General features: G+C 47.1%; 2 protein-coding genes across 3 annotated transcripts; both read left to right on the forward strand.

Moving 5' to 3' along the window:
• Window positions 1-1514: 1514 nt before the first annotated feature.
• On the forward strand, window positions 1515-6507 carry LOC127340216 (beta-galactosidase 7-like). Its single transcript, XM_051365990.2, has 17 exons — window positions 1515-1610; window positions 1710-1822; window positions 1929-1995; window positions 2547-2639; window positions 2704-2847; window positions 2937-3031; window positions 3122-3230; window positions 3337-3421; window positions 3988-4055; window positions 4097-4281; window positions 4382-4476; window positions 4605-4717; window positions 5158-5265; window positions 5345-5452; window positions 5556-5701; window positions 5978-6296; window positions 6397-6507. Exons 1-17 carry the CDS (start codon window positions 1515-1517, stop codon window positions 6505-6507), a joined length of 2055 nt encoding a protein of 684 aa, XP_051221950.1.
• A 1801-nt stretch (window positions 6508-8308) lies between these two features.
• LOC127345242 (putative F-box/FBD/LRR-repeat protein At4g03220) lies at window positions 8309-11923 on the forward strand. 2 transcript variants are annotated; one of them, XM_051371689.2, is made up of 4 exons: window positions 8310-9683; window positions 9796-10470; window positions 10555-10725; window positions 11410-11923. In XM_051371689.2, exons 1-2 carry the CDS (start codon window positions 8673-8675, stop codon window positions 9814-9816), a joined length of 1032 nt encoding a protein of 343 aa, XP_051227649.1. In that variant the 5' UTR covers window positions 8310-8672; the 3' UTR covers window positions 9817-10470; window positions 10555-10725; window positions 11410-11923. The 2 variants fall into 2 exon arrangements, with proteins under 2 accessions (XP_071684626.1, XP_051227649.1); XM_071828525.1 differs by having other exon boundaries at window positions 8309-10470.
• Window positions 11924-20199: the final 8276 nt, after the last annotated feature.

The following is a 20199-nucleotide window of genomic DNA, read 5'->3' on the forward strand; positions in this document are numbered from 1 at the left end:
ATGACATGAGCGATGAGTCTCATTTATTGCTAACATCGTCATTGAGTTTTTTTCTTTGAAATATACAGTACAAACGCAGACGCCCACAGACACATGCATACACTCACCCTATGACATACGCACGCACACCTTACCCATATGACCATCTACGAAATGCTGAACCGGCGGTTTAGATCTTGAGATTGACGAAGTCTATCAATGAGAATTTGTATCCGTTGTCTGAATTAAGTGAGCATTTAATTAGTATTCTTATTCGACTAGAATTCAATCTGTATTTGTATTTATTTTGAAAATATGAAAATGGATGTGGGAAAAGCACTATCCCGCTGAGAAATGTGAGCAATGTAACAAAAAAAAAGACTAGAATTTGAATGTTTTACAATGATGACTGATGAGAACGAAAATATGTGACTGCGAAACACTAGTGGTTTGAGGTGCGAGAGCGCACCCGCCCGTCCTGGTTCGAATCATGTATTTGATAGACGTGCTCACGAAGTTTTTCTTCTATTAAAAGATACCTACGGATGCTAGTGCCTGGGTTGGTCGCATGTTTCATGTGACTGTGAAAGCACGGATTCGCGGTCTGAAGGTGCACGAGAGGTCCCATCGTATTTCCTATTTACACGTATAAAAAGAATATAAAAATACGCATGCATAAGCAACCTTGCCACCTAACATGCAACCTTCCCCTACAAGTATATTTGTCTCTGCGATTAGCGATGAAAGCATGGACTACTTGTCACCGTTGCAATGTCCATATATGCTACGAAATCAATCGATCGAGCACGAGGCACATGTAAAGGGCAAACTGCAGTGAGGAGGAACCGGGGGAGTGTATCAGCCACCGATGGAGATGGGAGCCGCAGCGATCATGGCGGTGCTCGTGGCCATGCTAGTGGCTTGCGCGCCGTCGGCGGCTGCCGGAAGAGTCTGGCTCCAGGAGGAGGGAGGGCAGAACGGGACGGCGAGAAGAGAGGTCACGTACGACGGCAGAGCCCTGATACTGGATGGCGCCAGGAGGATGCTCTTCTCCGGAGACATACATTACCCAAGAAGCACACCTGAGGTATTTACGTACCAGTACCAGCGTAGCATTGCAAGGGTTGATGTTCACGCGTATCAGCTTGTATTAATTTTATCTTTTTAAAGAGCACGAGCATTTCATCTTGTTAATTTGGAGATACTGCTTGCACCCTTTCTGCTTAGTGAAGCTTTCTATTGTGCAACAAACAGTTTTGGGCGGTGTAGTGATAGCTAATAGCTCATGGAAAAGCCGTGTGAAGTTTATACAGTTTTTATTTTAAATCCTTCATTGCTTCCGAACAGGATGATACGGTGATCCAATTCTAATCGGAAGACATCTAGCAAATTCATGGTTGCCAGACTACAGCATGCGTCCAATACACCAAATAAATAGAGATGCCCCGAACAAATTTTCTTCAGAAGTCAAATTAGTTCGGTCAACAACAGTAAATATCAAATTAATGTAGGATGATAGTACAATTATTTAACAGATGTGGCCGGGACTCATAGAGAACGCCAAGAAAGGTGGCCTTGATGTCATACAAACATACGTCTTCTGGAATGTCCATGAGCCTATCCAAGGTCAGGTGGGTGCCCTATTTTTTGCACAACACAAGCCAAAACCTTCAGTGAAAGAGCGTTTGTTGCAGCTAAGAGATGTTCAAATTCATTTTTTGTTGTACCAGTATAACTTTGAAGGTAGATATGATCTGGTGAAATTCATCAGAGAAGTCCATTCCCAAGGCCTCTATGTAAGCCTCCGGGTTGGCCCCTTCGTCGAGGCGGAATGGAAATACGGGTATGGATCATCAAGTGCATTTCTTACATGAAATGCAGGGGAGAGTTTCATTTCTATGGTGTCCTGGACATATAAAGCTCTACTAAATCCTTAATTGCTCATGCAGGGCCTTGCCATTCTGGTTACACAGCGTCCCAAACATCACCTTCAGAAGCGACAATGAACCCTTCAAGGTATCCTGCTACCCAAGGCCTTGAACAATGATATGGTTTGAATATCACATATAATCCTTATAGCTGCAGCTTGATCATTCAGACTAGAAATATCACTTTTTGTATCCTACCGTCGTACATGCACAGGGATAAGATAAACTATATTAGCTTCACTCAGGATAATTTTTCCATCTTAGTTCTAGCTTGCAGAACACTTCCTGAGCTAATGTCAGAAACCATTAAAATGACACGTGATGCATTTTAAGCAAACACAAAAAGAGATGTCAAATGATTGTCAGCTACAAGTATAATACTTCGGTGAAAACAGTGTGCCATATATGAGGTGAGAGTATCATGTGCCACACAAACTTACCAACCTCACTGTCAGAAACAAACAGTAAAAGAAAACTGAAAAATAGCTGCATCTACAGGCATACAGAGGTTGTTTGGTTTCAGAAACCAAATGATGAATTCTCCATGCAATCCTAACTGCACAAGCACCGCTGAGTGACGTTGTGCCATCCTAAACTATCATAGTAGACCACTCATATTTAAATAATGAATATTTGCAGGTACATATGCAAAATTTTGTTGCAAAAATAGTTAAAATGATGAAGGATGAAAAATTGTATTATCCACAAGGAGGTCCAATAATCATATCACAGGTATTTCAGTTGAACAAGTCTTTTGTGTTCTGTATTAGATGACAACCTAAAATTTAACTTGCAGATTGAGAACGAATATAAGCTAGTTGAGGCAGCATTCCATTCCCGGGGACCACCTTATGTTCAGTGGGCAGCAGCAATGGCTGTAAACCTCCAGACGGGTGTTCCATGGATGATGTGCAAGCAGGATGATGCTCCAGATCCAATTGTCAGTTCCGTTTCTTATACCATTATGCAGGATTATAGATTTTCCACAAATTAAAATAAAATCAGTAATAACATTTATTACATTCTTAGATTAATACCTGCAACGGCCTCATCTGTGGGGAAACATTTCTTGGGCCAAATTCGCCTAAGAAGCCAGCTTTGTGGACAGAAAATTGGACATCTCGGTGTGCAACAAATACTCTTTGCTTTTGTTCTGAGGATCTTTCACGCTCCGAGGGGTAAAAGGTCTAACACGCAAATTTCTCTGCAAACAGCTATCCTTTATATGGTCATGACCCAAGATTCAGATCAGCAGCAGATCTTGCCTTCGCAGTTGCACTTTTCATAGCAAGAAAAAAAGGAAGCTTTGTAAACTACTACATGGTACAACCTGCAAGGCTATGAACTTTAAGAAACTGTCCTAACATTTCTCAGTACATATGCTTAGAATTTCTTTCATAGTCTCATATGATTATGAATTATGATGCAGTACCATGGTGGGACAAACTTCGGAAGGTTTGCATCCTCTTATGTAACAACAAGCTACTATGATGGAGCTCCACTTGACGAATATGGTAAGTATTTCTTCCGTTGCAAGCTATGTTAAAAGCAACTGTTTCAAATTTCTTGTAATATGAGATACTATAACATGAGCATAGTCCGCCATGAAAGGAAGATGAAAACAAAACATGTAAACATGTCTAGTCAGAAATTGATGGTCTGTGAAATCTACATCAAAAAGATCTTAAAAATAGAAATAAAGATATTGTTTTACATATTGATGTTGAATTATAATACACATCCAGGCTTAATATGGCAATCAACATGGTCTCATCTCAGAGAACTGCATGCTGCAGTGAAGCAATCTGAAGAGCCACTACTTTCAGGATCATATTCTAATTATTCATTTGGTGAACAACAGGAGGTGAAATTCTGTGCAGAGTGAAACTAGGTATACTTTATGTTCAGAAAAATTCAATTGATCTAAGGGGCTAACTTTTGGTACTACAGGGGCATGTTTTTGAAACAGAGTCAGATTGTGTGGCTTTCCTAGTAAACTTTGACAAGCATAAAACGTCAAGCATCCAATTTGGTGAAGCATCATTCCAACTAGCTCCTAAATCAATAAGTATCCTTTCAGGTTGCAGGACAGTAGTATTCGAAACAGCCAAGGTGAGCTACTTACCTGCAATTCTTCAGCCGTTCAAGGTCTGAAGGGAATGCTTCATTTATCAGTTTCCTTTTGGCAGATAAATGCACAACATGGTTTAAGAACAGCACAAATAGTCCAGCCTCTGAATGATGTTGATAACTGGAAAATATTCAAAGAACCGATTCCTCAGGAAATTAGTAACACAACACACACAGGAAATCGATTTTTTGAACATCTCTCAACTACAAAAGATGAAACAGATTATCTCTGGTACCTTTCTAGGTAAGATGAGCTTCAGCTCACTTAAATGTTTACTATTTATCAGTGGAGTTTAATACCTTGTCCTGCCCATACCGATCATATAATAATGGAAGTCATGCAGGTATGATTATAGATCAAATGGGCATGGTCAGCTAGTGCTTAATGTGGAGTCACAAGCACATGTTTTACATGCTTACATCAACAACGATTATTTAGGTAAGGACAAAAATACTGCATCAGTGCAATTTAGAGAAGCACCAACAGAATAGCATGATTTTTTTTTTCTTCGACTACTACCAGTTACGTATTCTCTAAGTTCGCTATATTCTTCCACATGTAATTAGGTAGTGTGCATGGGAGTCATGATGGACCTAAAAGTATCATTCTCAAGACACCTATTACGCTTAAGGAAGGACACAACTCCATATCGCTGCTAAGTGTCATGGTTGGATCACCGGTATGACTTTCACTTGATTGTATAAACTATCAGATTCCAAAATACAAAGACAGTGTCAATACAAAAATCAAGGAGAGGATGAGGTGTCATCCACCTGCTAATTGTGTTATTCAGATTTTAAAGTTTATATGAATAAATTACCGGGACACTATTCAAATAAATAAAAACACATAAGCCTTTGAAATGGGTCGCATACATACGCCTAGCTAGCTTAAGTAAGAAAGAGGTCCAGTAGAAAGTCACTTTTGTGTGTTCCTTAACTGAAAATTAATTGCAACCTTTTCTTTGTTTGTGCCACCAAAACACACCACCCAGCTCGAATGTTAAATGGACCCCAAGGAAAAAACTAAAGGACTCTACATAAGAAATCATAAGCTGTTAAGCACTAATAATGGATTTAGACTATTTGTGAACAATTGAGTTTTCCTGTACAAATACAGGATTCTGGGGCTTACATGGAGCGAAGAACCTTTGGAGTTCGTAAAGTGAGCATACAACAGGGACATCACAAATCACACTCTCTGAATAATGAGCTGTGGAAACACCAAGTAAATCCAGGTCAACACTGATTCTGAATCGATAGATTGATCTCAGATGCCCATCTTCAAACAATTACACTGTGTGCAGGTTGGTTTATCAGGAGAAATGAATAGTATCTACACACAGGATGGATCAAATCATGCTCAGTGGACAACCATTGATAAGTCCACGCACCTTCCACTTATCTGGTACAAGGTACAGAAAATTTACATAAGTCTTCAAGTCCTGATAGATCATGTGTTCACTCCTGAGTGATGGCAACTGACAACTTAGAAAACCGTCGTCATACACTGTGCAGACAACGTTTGACATGCCATGGGGGAATGACCCAGTCACGCTGAATCTCAGCAGTATGGGAAAGGGCGAGGTGTGGATCAATGGAGAGAGCATCGGACGGTATTGGGTCTCCTTCAAGACCCCTAGTGGACAACCAACCCAATCCTTGTCAGTAGTAGAACTAGTTCTTACTAATAGCACAAATTCCTTTCTTGAACTAGTTGTTACTAATAACACAAATTCCTTTCTTGAACTAGTTCTTACTAATAACACAAATTCCTTTCTTGAACTAGTTCTTACTAATAACACAAATTCCTTTCTTGAACTAGTTCTTACTAATAACACGAATTCCTTTCTTGAACTAGTTCTTACTAATAACACAAATTCCTTTCTTGAACTCGTAATGAGAACCAATCAATGTCTCATTTGACTGTCTTTTTTAAGGTACCACATACCACGATACTTTCTGAGGCCTAGAGAGAACAACCTTGTCCTCCTGGAGGAAATGGGTGGTGATCCGCTACATATAACCGTGAACACAATGTCAGTTACCAGAGTATCTAGTAGTGTGAATGAGTTATCTATCCCGTCACTCCTGTCACGCAGAAAGCACCCAGCAGTTCGCCTCAGGTGCCAGGAGGGCAAGCACATCACAGATATTGAGTTTGCGAGCTACGGAAATCCGGTCGAGGACTGCAGAAGCTCTGGCAGGAGATGCCTCGGGAGTTGCCACGCAGAGACGACAGAGTTTGTCGTAAAGGATGTAAAACTCTCTGCCTTTCCAGAAGCTACATGCTAATAGAACTCATTGACATATAACCACTACAATCCTAATAACATGAGTGTTTGTTTTCCCCTTTCAGGCATGCCTAGGCAGGAGGAAGTGCGCTATTCCAGTACGGCCTGCCAAGTTCGGAGGTGACCCGTGCCCCGGAATCGAAAAATCTCTTTCGGTTGTGGCAACCTGCGGATGAGTAGGATGGGGATCGCTACGTTCATGCTGTGAATAACAAGCATTCCCTTTGGACGAATTTGCTGTCACAAGGTCCAAACAATGTGCCAAATCAGTGTATAGAAGTACAGATAGAGCAATATGCTTTAGCCTAGACAGTATCCAAATATACAGGAGAAGTAGAGTAGGGTTAGTGGTTACAAGCACCAATTTCACTGAATAATTTTGTTTGATTCGCCGAGAGAAGTCACTAATTCACCTGACATCTAATCATGTGAAGCTACATGCGCTGCAGAACTGGAAACTGAATAAACTAAATATAAGTAATCCAACTTCACTGTAACCTAGGCTCGTAGAGTGGCGGGCTGGCAGTGCGTACCCGCGTTGGGCTTCTGTACCATCCGGGCGGCCGCCGCCGTGGGAGGCGCCACAGCCGGACGCGCCCTTGGCCGTCCATGTCCAGGGCCGCCGATTGAAACGACGGCAAACGAGTCTTTGGGCATCTTTACGTTTTGAAGCCGTGTACACATATTTTTCCTATGGAAAACGCTTGTGATCACCCGGGGGATCACAGGTTTCCATCGTCCGGGTCTTTCCACCCCAGGCGCGACGGTTCGGCGCACGCACATAGTGGGCCCCAATTCAACCTACAGCTAGTCCTTATCTTCTTCCTTTACTTCCGTTCCACCTCTGCTTACTCTCGCCCGCGCCGCCAACCTGAGCGCTCGCGCCCGCGCCCGCCCCGCGGCGCCGTCTACCTACGCGACCGCGCCGCCGCCTACCTCCGCGATCCGCGCACAGACACTTCCTCCTCCCGATGCTCACCCGCCTTCGCCGCCCGCTTCCCCATCCGGAGCTCTCTCGTTCGCAAGTCGCAACCTGGTGCTAGCGCGGAGCCGACGAGTGGCGCAGACGAAGGAGATCGACCAGGTCGCCGCCGCTTCTCCTCCGCGGCCGCGTGCTCCATCCTTAGACTCACTACCCGTCCCCCACGCACGCTCGTGGAGCCTCCGCCGCCGTTGCTACTTGCCGCCGCCGGCGTTGTCGTTTCACCGTGCTGCGGTGTCGCGAGCCACCGACGCCGTTGCTATTTTCCGCCATCGCGATCGCTGCTCACGGCGCCGACATTGCCGCTTGCCGCCGCTGCGGGTGCACAGCCGCGGGCGCCGTTGCTACTTTCCTCCACCGCGATCGCTTCCTTTGATGCCGATCGCGTATCGCTGCGGTGTGCCGCGAGCCACGGCGTCGTTGCTACTTTCCGCAAGCGCGAGTGTCGTCGCCCGCCGGCGTTGCCGCTTGTCGCCGGCGATGTTTGTCGGCTTGTCGCGAGCCGCCGCACCGTTGTTGCTTGCCACCGTCGAGGTTGCCGCCGTCGGCGTTGTTACTTGCCGCCGCCGCCGTTCGCCGCCTTGCTTGCCGCAAGTCGCTAGTGCCGTTGTCGCTTTCCGCTGCCGTTGGTGCCGCTTGCCGCCGCCGCGCGTTGTCGCGAGGCACCGCCGCCATTGATGCCGGCGAGCGGCGCGGCGCACGTGCTACGATCGGCGAATCGCACTCGCAGCGAGGCGGCCGTGCTTTCCGGGGCGGCGTTGTTGCCTGGGCATGCGGGGATGGCTCGTGTAGTCGTGGGTGAGCTCGTGGGGTTATTTTTTTTCCTTTTTTTTTTTTTTTTTTCGTTTTCACTGGAAGAGCTGACCGCGGCTGGATGACCTTGATTGCCCATCGTACGGCCGGCGACCCGGGGGATCGGGGATTTTGATCCCCCGGGGGACGCTCAGCAGGCCCCTTTTCCTATTTTACGCCTTCCTACAGATATCATGCTTTATCCCGCCTGTGCCTAACCGCTTTCTGGAACATTTCCCCGCCGACCTCGCCTCCACCGGAGTCCGCTCCCAAATCCTCGCCTCCCCACCGAGTCCGCCTCGCCGGAGTCCGCTCAAGAACCCCCAAATCCTCGCCTCCCCACCGAGTTCGCCTCGCCGGAGTCCGCTCAAGAAACCCCCAAATCCTCGCCTCCCCACCGAGTTCGCCTCGCCGGAGTCCGCTCAAGAAACCCCCAAATCCTCGCCTCCCCACCGAGTTCGCCTCGCCGGAGTCCGCTCAAGAAACCCCCAAATCCTCGCCTCCCCACCGAGTTCGCCTCGCCGGAGTCCGCTCAAGAACAAAGAAACCCACGAATTCCGAGCTCCCATGGAAGGCCAGGGCGGTCCCGCCCCGAAAAAGCGCGCCGCCTTCTCCCACGCGGCCGTTCCCGGCGTCGCCTCTACGGTCCCGGGAGGCACAGTGGATCGCTTGATCCGCCTCCCCGACCGCGTCCTCCTCTGCATCCTCCTCAAGGTCGGCACCAAACAAGCCGTCAAGATGGGCGGCGTCTCCCGGCAATGGCGCCGCGTATGGACCCGGCTCCCCGTCCTCGAATTCGACGGCGTCGACTCCTCCGTTCCTGCCCGTGCCCTCGCCGCCTACCAGGCCCACGGGGAGGACGACATCCACAGCCTCACCGTCTCCCCCAACCAGGTCGACGGGAACCAAACCACCGCCTGGCTCTCCCTCGCCGCGCCCCTCCTCTCCGGTCGGCTCCGCTCCAACAACAGGCGTACCGTGACGCGGGAGACGCTGCAGATGTTTCTGGCCGCGGAGGCGGGGCATGTAGGGATAAGAGAAGCTTTGGAGCTGCCCTGCTTCAAGAAAGCCACCGAGATTCTGATGGACCTCGGGTTTCTTGCCCTAAAGCTGCCACTGGTCGGCGTCTTCGATGCGCTCAGGGTGATGTGGCTGGAGCACTTCTGGCTGCGACGCGAATTCAGCATCACCGGCACCATGTTTCCGTCATTGCAAGAGCTAACCATCCGCATGGTCCGTGGGTTGACTGTACTGACGCTCGATTCCAAGTCTCTCGTGTACATTCGTCTGTCGTTCCTTCTTGAGATTCGGCAGCTCCACATCCTGGCTCCAGGGCTCGACACGTTAGAGGTGACGCTCTGCTTCTATGATGAGCCGCAACCATTCGCCACCATCGCCGCGGAGAGATTGAAGGTGCTCAGGTGGGAAGTGCCTTGTGTTCCAGAGCTCAGAAAGATTCCGCACCTCCTCGTGCTCGGAGCCCCTCCTGTTACCACATTTTGGTCGGAAGATATCTACGCAGAATTTCTCGACCGCTTTCCAGCAGCCAACCATCTCGAGCTTCAGATACGTCCTGGTGTGAGTGCTTCTTCTTCTTATCCCCTCTTGGTGGACACCATTTTTTGTGCTTTCACTCACCAACATAAATAATTCTCTCTTTGAATAACTTCGCTGTGTGCCATTGAGACAGAACTGCATTGTGATGACATAATAACATCATATGGCAATATGATGTTTGCTGACAAATGACAAATGATTAGCATGGAAGTGGCACACGCATAATTGGAGCAACAAAGCACAAGTAGGAGTTCAGAGGCAGCATTATTGGCATTGTAGGATATAATTCCAGTGATTTTTAGTTTGAATCATTTGTATATGTGCAAACATCCTTCAAGAGCAGAATTGTTGGTTTTGGATATGCTACCTGTGGTTTTAACTTCTGAGTAGGATATTCTGCTGCTGGTTTTGTAGTTTTGTATATATGTGCACGGATTGTTATAAATTTAAGTAAGGCTACAGTTTTCCAATCTGCCCCAGAGAGTGTAAATTCGCTGTAGATCAGGAAAAGGAACCTGGACGACATTTGAGAAATCTATATCCCATTAGTTTCCGAGGCTCTCCGACGAGGAATTCATTCAAACATTCAGTTCGCTGTCACTTTGTATGTGCTAGTATACTTGGGATGCTACACATTTTAGATATGACTATTTATGAGTCTGTCTGAGTTCTCAAGACCGGAAAGAACATCTTTACTTTCAAGCTACTTCATAATCTCTTCGTTGGAGTTCATATGGTGTATTGGCCAACTTATGAAACTACTTCCTTTGTGTTTCTGGATGTCGACTGTGCAAACATGTCTGTCAAGGTAGTCTATGGTTCTCTGCTGTGTATATTAATTAGTTGCTGTCAATTTATATGAGCTCACCTCTGTTGGCTTCCAATGAATCAGCTGCAGGAGAATGGGTCGCTGCTCTCGGTGGAAAACATAACCATCCCTTCTCTGAATACATTATCGTTATACTTAGAAACAAATGGTCATTATTTTGAAGGACAAGTATTGCAGTTGCTCGCAAAGTGTTCTGGTATAAGAGAGCTGAATCTATCATTCAAATCTCGAAAGGTAATTATACCCTTTGTAATATACAATCATTCAACATTTTCAGTATCCTCGGCTACAGTGTGTTGAATACTGGAAGTTATATGTTGGCTTTTAAGTTAGGCAGTGTATATATTTTCCTTATATGTTTGGGAACCAGAACATAGTAACGATTTTGAAGTGATGCATAAATTCAAACATAGCTGGTGTCAAATAGTTTGCATGCAGGGAATGCCCATTGGCTGTCGGATTAAAACTAAGTTACATTCTCTGTTTGGACTGGGAGAGCATAGTCATATTTAGGAGAGGGAATTGAAAAACAAAAATATTCTTAGAACATGCTTTATCATTATGGTATTATTAAAAGAAGCTCTTAACACGGCATAGTTACTTAGTTAGTATGAAGTGAACATCTATTCTGTTTCTCGAAGAAAAATGTTGCTAAAAATGTGTACATCTATTATTAACTATTATCTTTCTTGTACAGTTTCTTGCACTTTTGATTTTGTTAGATGGGAAATTTGGTATCTTGGCTGTTTATATACGTGAATGCCATTTTGCATCACTTCTTTCTTATCCTGTGCATTTAGATTCAACTATAAATTTGAACTTCACTGGCTGGAATTGTTATTCAGCATGCAAATACTTTTCACTTCGTATGACAGTAAGTAATATCGTTGTGCCTAACAATGGTCGATCTTTGTATAGCATCTGTTCAAATTATGGGTGCAAGAATCCTGTTTACGGGGCTGCATATGCCACAAAGATCCAGGACTATGGGAAGATGAGGTGGTTAAATCAAGGGATCTACAAAAAGTGGAAATCTTCAATTTTCATGGGACTGTAGGTGAAGTTTATCTTGTGGAACAACTAGCGGTAAGGGCACCAGGGCTTCAAATATTGAGAATAAACTCGATGGTTGAGGATGATGCCTCATTTGACGACATTGAAGGACTGTGCCCTTCGGGTTGTAAGTTTGAGACTGTGTATACGGGATAGAAGCAAAAAGGGAATAGACGATAGGATCTCTGACTTGCTGTTAGAACTCTGAAGTATATACATCTGTTCATTGTACATTTTCGGCATGGGCCATCATGTATACAGTGGGTGTAATTGGGCTCGTGAATGATGACTGAGGTTGAAGAATCCGTTTGTAATTGCATTTGTTGTCTCTGAGATGGACCTCTTATTGTCTGCCGTAATGCAGAGCAGCTTATGATGATTTGGGTAACTGGGCATGATAGTTGTTTCTGTTTTCATGTGACCTGCATCCAACCTTGAAACATGGAACGGTTTTATTTTGCAAGTACTTACGAACTAAGACTAGTCATAGTGGGGAGTAACATGGAGTAGTAACATGGTGCATGTTACTACTCTATGTTACTACCTCTATAGTGGATAGTTACTCATATGTGGTATCATGCATGCTATATTTATTAGATTTGTAGACTCATCTTGTCTTGAGAAGTGTGATGTTATGGTAACAGAGCTAGTTACCACATTGTTGTGGGTATACTTCATGGGTGTACCATCGACAATGCCTAGATCCGGCAAGCCTGGGTGGCCCACAGATGGTGATGTGGCATGTGGCCCATCGGGCGGCCCAGTTGATGTTGATCCTGACGGATGAAGTCCGGCCCAGGAAAAAGGAGCCGGATCCGACCGACCTTAAGGAGGAACCCGGATCCATGAAGGCCCATTAAGGAACCCGGATCCGGTACGACGTAGATAGGAAGGCGGATCCTTGACGTACACGGCAAGACATTGTACCGTAGTTAGACAACCTGTATCCGGCTAGGACTCTCCATGTAAACCCTAGATCCGTGCGCCTTTATAAGCCGGATCCCGGGAGCCCTAGAGGCACAACCACAACTCATTATAACATCGCGAAAGCGCCCAGATAATTCCAGACAAGCAGCAGTAGGCCCTGTCATCGTGCAGGTGTTCCGAAGCTGGGTAAATCGCGTACCACCGTCCCGTGTGCACTCCGCCCTATGGCCCCTTCTTCTTCTCCCCCTCGTGAGGATCCCTCCTCCGAGGTACCGTCGATTAGGCAACGACAGTTGGCGCCCACCGTGGGGCCTGCGGAGGCCGGAACCGGGAGGGTTCCGCCATGGGAAGCTACGACGACACCATCGCTGTGGGGCGCGTCCTTTACGCCAGAAATCTGCCGTTCGTCCCTCCGGATGAGTGCTGGATTCCGGCTAAGAAAAACCCCGTCAAGATCTCCATCGTCCCAGTTGGCGGCATACACAAATCTTCATCGGGGAAACCGTCGATTCCGACGGAAACCCACTGGTAGGTAACGCAGACGCGACCGCCGCTGAGCTGGACGCAGTCGCGAAGATCCGATCTGAGATGCAGGAGCTTCCCAAGGAAGATTCCGCCTTGGATCTGGAAATTTCAAAACCCACCCAATCCGCCCCTGAGCAGGAAATAACGGTGGAAGACCAATGCAGATCCGCCTGGGTCTCCCAGGTGTTAGAAAAGCAGAGGTGCCACTTCGTACACTTCTTGGCCCATACCGCCGGAACCGCCCCTCAAGAAGTCGGAGCTGGTCCCGAGCAGGTCGAGGCACCGGAAAACAACGCTGCTCCGGATCAGGTCGAGCCTATCGGAGAAAGCGGAACTCCGGCCGAAGAGTCGATTTTGGGGAACCTAAGCCCAATTTCCGAGGATACCCCCTCCACGGATACTGAAGAGTTCAACCGCAAGCTAGGGGAATACAGATACGGTGATCAGCCTGAAGTTGAATCCGCCCAGCCTAAGCAAGTACTTGCGACCTTGGCGGCGCTGGAACAACGTGAATCAGAAGATGCAAACACCCAATCCGACCCCCAGCCATCCCGTCAAGGATCTCCAATGTCGCGGGAACGACCGCATAAGGATCCCTCCTCCGAGGAACTCCTGTCACCTGAGGAGATGGTTGCACAAGCAGGCATGGATGCAATTTATCACTCGGATATTCTTAACAAACCCATCACTCCCGAAGACGTAGAAGCGCTAGAAGCCAAGAGACTGGAGATGCTGGCCACAGCCAAGAAGTTCGCCGACACCGCAGCTGCAATGCTTGATGAAAGGAAGCACGCCGCAGTTTTTGTGGAAGACTTCATCCAGCGCGAGAAAGAGGTAGACGAAGGATTGGCAAAGGTCAAGGAACTCCGGAAGCATTGGGAGGACAAGATCGTTGAAGCTCATCAGGAGGTCGAAAAAGTCCGGCGAGAGTTGATAGCTCCCCGTAAGATCACCTTCGCAACTCCGACTGAGCAGCAGCCATACGCCACTCCAAAGGACAATATGAAGAAGGCTGCGGAGATCTTGAAGAAAAAGGACGAGGAGAACGACATCGACTATGTCCGCACGCTCGTCGCTTTAGCAATGAGGCAGCAGAGCAAGGCAGACACTTCGCGCAAATTGGAATCTAACCCAGAGCATTGCGTCTCCACTGCGCAGAAGGACGCCTACGACAATCGCCATTGAGATGACGAATCGCGAACCGGATCCTCGGAACGCAGAAGGAGAATCAGAGAACACCCAAATGCGATCCCGGTACCATCAAAGACACCTCCGTCAGATCCAAGAAAGGGAAAGGATGCAATGTACTCTGGTAGGGGCAAGTACTGCAACCCCTCTCCTCCGCCTAACGGATACCCGCGTCCCCCTCGCCGCCGTAGTCCAGCCGGAAACACCAGGCCCCATGGGCCTGGCGGAATCAACATCCGCGACAACGTGCTGCCCTCAAGAAACGGGAACAGGGAGCGCACGCCGGAACCCCGTCGGAGCCAGATCAACGATCGTGAGCCCGAGCCTAGGAGGAGTCGGAACGAAGACCGTGACCCGGAACCTCGTCGAAGCCAGAACGGTCATGGCAGCCAGCGCCAAGGTGAAGGCAGCCAGAGAAGCCGGAGCCAGCATCGGGAGGGGCGAGGAGAATCTAATGGCGGAAGCAAAAAGTCGGATCGGCCCCCTCGCAGGTCTCCCTCACCACCACCTAGCGGTGGCGGCGGAGGTGGAGGCGGAGGCGGCGGCCGGAGATCTCGCTCGCGCTCACAATCTCCCCGCCACGACACGCGTGACGCGCGGGAACGCCTCAACGAATACAGAACTGACTACATCGGTCCGAAGTGCTTCGGCAGGATGATTCAAGAGGAACCAAAGCCAAGGATGAACCTCAAGCTACCCGGAAACCTGAAACATTATGATGGCACCGAAAGGCCGGATACCTGGATAGAGGATTACTACAATGCAGTAACCTTCGCCGGAGGAACCCCTAATATCGCCCGCCGCATGCTTCAGCTGTACCTTGTAGGTCCAGCCCGGATCTGGCTCAGCGACCTCGAGAAGAACTCCATCTTTTGCTGGTTTGACCTGAAGACTGCCTTCGAGAAACACTTCAGGGGCACCTACAAAAGACCTACCACAGCAAGCGACTTACAAGCATGTATTCAGAAGAAGGGAGAATCCTCAAGACACTTCCTCACACGATGGTTGGCATGCAGGAACGAGTGCGAAAATGTCGACCACACCACCGCTATGTACGCCTTTATTGGTGGACTGCAGAGAGGAGGATTGCTGAGGCATAAGCTCACTTGTTTGGCTAACGCAAATAAACTGACTTTGGATGACATGATCTCCATTGCCAGTGATCATACTGCCGCCGATGATGACGCAGGCGGAGATCTCGCAGCTACAGCAATCCCCCTACACCAACAAAAGAAGAACTGTGATAACGGTAACAGCAGCGGCCACAAGCGGATGAACCCCCCTGATGACCAGAAGAGTGGCGGATCCGAGATGGTCGCCATAGCATTCCAACGCGGAGGTCCAGGAGGCGGAAGAGGACGCGGCCGTGGAGGCGGAGCCGGCAGGGGCCAGCAGCATGGCACTGAGGTCACAGCTGCCGGACCCCGCGCCCCGCAAACCTACGAGGAGTACAGAGACATGCCCTGCCTGGCCCACGTGGATCCGGCTACGGGGAAGTCCACTCACACCAACCGTAACTGCAAGTGGGTCAATGACCTGAAAAACGACCCGGAAGCAGGATACAAGCGCGCCCGGAAGCACCGCCCACGCGGTAAAGGAGGCAAGGGCAAGAACAAGGACAAAGAGGAGGACAGCTCCGAGGCGATGGACGAGGATGATAACTCGCCGGATCCCAAGGCAGGGTCCGCAGGTAAATCCAACCCATTAGAGAAAAAGAGTGTGGGCGCGTACCACACCTTCCTCGGAACCCCAACAGTCCGCGCTACCAAGTCAGCTATCCGGATCCTGAACGCCACAGTTCCGGCTGTGCCGCAGTATGTCAGGTGGTCGGAAGTCCCGTGCACATTTGACAGGGAGGATCACCCTACCATTGTGCCAAAAGAGTGCTACGCCTTGGTTGTAAGTCCCCGCATAGACGGGTATGACTTCTCCAAGTGCCTCATGGATGGCGGAGCCAGCTTGAACATCATGTACCTGGAGACTCTAGAGCGGATGAACCTTACCAAGGAACAGCTCAAACACAGCAACACTGAGTTTCATGGCGTAGTTCCGGGTAAAAAGGCGAATTCCCTCGGCAGCATCACACTTCCTGTGGCCTTCGGCGATGTTCACAATTTCCGCAAAGAGAAGATCACGTTTGAAGTTGTGCCCTTCAAGAGCTCCTACCACGTCATCTTCGGCAGGCCCACCTACCACAAGTTTCACGCAAGGGCGTGCTACATCTACAACAAGCTCAAGATTCTGGGTCCTAATGGTATGATCACCGTATCCGGAGACTACAAAAAGGCTCATGAGTGCGAGCTGGGCGAAGCCGCCTTCGCAGAGTCTGTGATATCTGGAGAGGAGTGAAAGGCTACAGAGCCGCGGTGGATCCGACTGAAATGCAGACCACCAAGAAGCAGATCTCCGAGCATAAAAACTCCTTCAAGGCCGCGATAGAGACCAAGAAAGTCAGCTTCAAGGAAGGAGACGATTCCAAACAGGTCTCAGTCGGAGCCAAGATGGACCCCAAATAGGAAGACGCGTGACACGCGTACAGCACGCGACCGTTGGGAACCCCAAGTGGAAGGTGTGATGCGTACAGCAGTAAGTTTCCCTCAGTAAGAAACCAAGGTTTATCGAACCAGTAGGAGTCAAGAAGCACGTTGAAGGTTGATGGCGGCGAAGTGTAGTGCGACGCAACACCAGGGATTCCGGCGCCAACGTGGAACCTGCACAACACAACCAAATTACTTTGCCCCAACGTGACAGTGAGGTTGTCAATCTCACCGGCTTGCTGTAACAAAGGATTAGACGTATAGTGTGGATGATGTTTGTTTGCAGAAAACAGTAGAACAAGTATTGCAGTAGATTGTATTCGATTAAAAGAATGGACCGAGGTCCACAGTTCACTAGTGGTGTCTCTCCCATAAGAATAAGCATGTTGGGTGAACAAATTACAGTTGGGCAATTGACAAATAAAGAGGGCATGACCATGCACATACATGTTATGATGAGTATAGTGAGATTTAATTGGGCATTACGACAAAGTACATAGACTGCTATCCAGCATGCATCTATGCCTAAAAAGTCCACCTTCAGGTTATCATCCGAACCCCTTCCAGTATTAAGTTGTAAACAACAGACAATTGCATTAAGTATGGTGCGTAATGTAATCAACAACTACATCCTTAGACATAGCATCGATGTTTTATCCCTAGTGGCAACAGCACATCCACAACCTTAGAACTTTCTATCACTCGTCCTGCATTTAATGGAGGCATGAACCCACTATCGAGCATAAATACTCCCTCTTGGAGTTACTAGCAAAAACTTGGCCAGAGCCTCTACTAATAACGGAGAGCATGCAAGATCATAAACAACACATAGATAATAAATTGATAATCAACATAGCATAGTATTCCATATCCATCGGATCCCAACAAACACAACATGTAGCATTACAGATAGATGATCTTGATCATGTTAGGCAGCTCACAAGATCCAACAATGAAGCACAATTAGGAGAAGACGACCATCTAGCTACTGCTATGGACCCATAGTCCAGGGGTGAACTACTCACTCATCACTCCGGAGGCGACCATGGCGGTGAAGAGTCCTCCGGGAGATGATTCCCCTCTCCGGCAGGGTGCCGGAGGCGATCTCCTGAATCCCCCGAGATGGGATTGGCGGCGGCGACGTCTCTGGAAGGTTTTCCGTATCGTGGCTCTCGGTACTGGGGGTTTCGCGACGAAGGCTTTAAGTAGGCGGAAGGGCAGGTCAAGGGGCGTCACGGGGGCCCCACACAACAGGGCCGCGCGGGCCCCCTGTAGGCCGCGCCGCCCTACTGTGGCGGCGCCCCGTGGCCCCACTTCGTGACTCCTTCGGTCTTCTGGAAGCTTCGTGTGAAAATAGGACCCTGGGCGTTGATTTCGTCCAATTCCGAGAATATTTCCTTACTAGGATTCCTGAAACCAAAAACAGCAGAAAACAGCAACTGGCTCTTCGGCATCTCGTTAATAGGTTAGTGCCGTAAAATGCATAAAAATGACATAAAGTATGCATAAAACATGTAGATATCATCAATAAAGTGGCATAGAACATAATAAATTATCGATACGTTGGAGACGTATCAGCATCCCCAAGCTTAGTTCCTGCTCGTCCCGAGTAGGTAAACGATAACAAAGATAATTTCTGAAGTGACATGCCATCATAATCTTGATCATACTATTGTAAGCACATGTAATGAATGCAGCGATCAAAGCGATGGTAATGCAATGAGTAAACAAATGAATCATATAGCAAAGACTTTTCATGAATAGTACTTTCAAGACAAGCATCAATAAGTCTTGCATAAGAGTTAACTCATAAAGCAATAAATTCAAGGTAAAGGCATTGAAGCAACACAAAGGAAGATTAAGTTTCAGCGGTTGCTTTCAACTTGTAACATGTATATCTCATGGATATTGTCAATATAAAGTAATATAACAAGTGCAATATGCAAGTATGTAGGAATCAATGCACAGTTCACACAAGTGTTTGCTTCTTGAGATGGAGAGAAATAGGTGAACTGACTCAACATAAAAGTAAAAGAAAGGCCCTTCGCAGAGGAAAGCATTGATTGCTATATTTGTGCTAGAGCTTTGTTTTTGAAAACAAGAAACAATTTTGTCAACGGTAGTAATAAAGCATATGCATCATGTAAATTATATCCTACAAGTTGCAAGTCTCATGCATAGTATACTAATAGTGCCCGCACCTTGTCCTAATTAGCTCGGATTACCTGGATTATCACCGCAATACATATGTTTTAACCAAGTGTCACAAAGGGTACCTCTATGCCGCCTGTACAAAGGTCTAAGGAGAAAGCTCGCATTGGATTTCTCGCTTTTGATTATTCTCAACTTAGACATCCATACCGGGACAACATAGACAACAGATAATGGACTCCTCTTTAATGCTTAAGCATTCAACAATTATTAATTTTCTCATATGAGATTGAGGATATTTGTCCAAAACTGAAACTTCCACCATGGATCATGGCTTTAGTTAGCGGCCCAATGTTCTTCTCTAACAGTATGCATGCTCTAACCATTCAACTAGTGGTAAATCTCCTTTACTTCAGACAAGACGAACATGCATAGCAACTCACATGATATTCAACAAAGAGTAGTTGATGGCGTCCCCAGGAACATGGTTATCGCACAACAAGCAACTTAATAAGAGATAAAATGCATAAGTACATATTCAATACCACAATAGTTTTTAGGCTATTTGTCCCATGAGCTATGTATTGTAAAGATGAAGAATAGAAATTTTAAAGGTAGCACTCAAGCAATTTACTTTGGAATGGCAGAGAAATACCATGTAGTAGGTAGGTATGGTGGACACAAATGGCATAATGGTTGGCTCAAGGATTTTGGATGCATGAGAAGTATTCCCTCTCGATACAAGGCTTAGGCTAGCAAGGTTATTTGAAACAAACACAAGTATGAAGCGGTACAGCAAAACTCACATAAAAGACATATTGTAAACATTATAAGACTCTACACCATCTTCCTTGTTGTTCAAACCTTACTAGAAATTATCTAGACCTTAGAGAGACCAATTATGCAAACCAAATTTTAGCAAGCTCTATGTATTTCTTCATTAATAGGTGCAAAGTATATGATGCAAGAGCTTAAACATGAGCACAACAATTGCCAAGTATCAAATTATCCAAGACATTCTACCAATTACTACATGTAGCATTTCCCGTTTCCAACCATATAACAATTTAACGAAGAAGATTCAACCTTCGCCATGAATACTATGAGTAAAGCCTAAGGACATATTTGTCCATATGCAACAGCGGAGCGTGTCTCTCTCCCACACAATGAATGCTAGGATCCACTTTATTCAAACAAAACAAAAACAAAAACAAACAGACGCTCCAAGCAAAGTGCATAAGATGTGATGGAATAAAAATATAGTTTCACTAGAGGAACCTGATAATGTTGTCGATGAAGAAGGGGATGCCCAAGCTTAGACGCTTGA

This window comes from Lolium perenne, chromosome 3, assembly GCF_019359855.2.
Source record: "Lolium perenne isolate Kyuss_39 chromosome 3, Kyuss_2.0, whole genome shotgun sequence".
NCBI classification, from domain to species: Eukaryota; Viridiplantae; Streptophyta; class Magnoliopsida; order Poales; family Poaceae; genus Lolium; species Lolium perenne.

What these genes read in the sequence shown, in the direction of transcription:
- LOC127340216 (XM_051365990.2), top strand. Translation starts at nt 1,515, where the DNA reads ATGTGGCCGGGACTCATAGAGAACGCCAAGAAAGGTGGCCTTGATGTC. An exon ending in GCTTTGTAAACTACTACATG is followed by an intron (nt 3,231 to 3,336) that starts GTACAACCTGCA and finishes ATTATGATGCAG; the next exon opens with TACCATGGTGGGACAAACTT. An exon ending in CATCAACAACGATTATTTAG is followed by an intron (nt 4,477 to 4,604) that starts GTAAGGACAAAA and finishes ACATGTAATTAG; the next exon opens with GTAGTGTGCATGGGAGTCAT.
- LOC127345242 (XM_071828525.1), top strand. Translation starts at nt 8,673, where the DNA reads ATGGAAGGCCAGGGCGGTCCCGCCCCGAAAAAGCGCGCCGCCTTCTCC.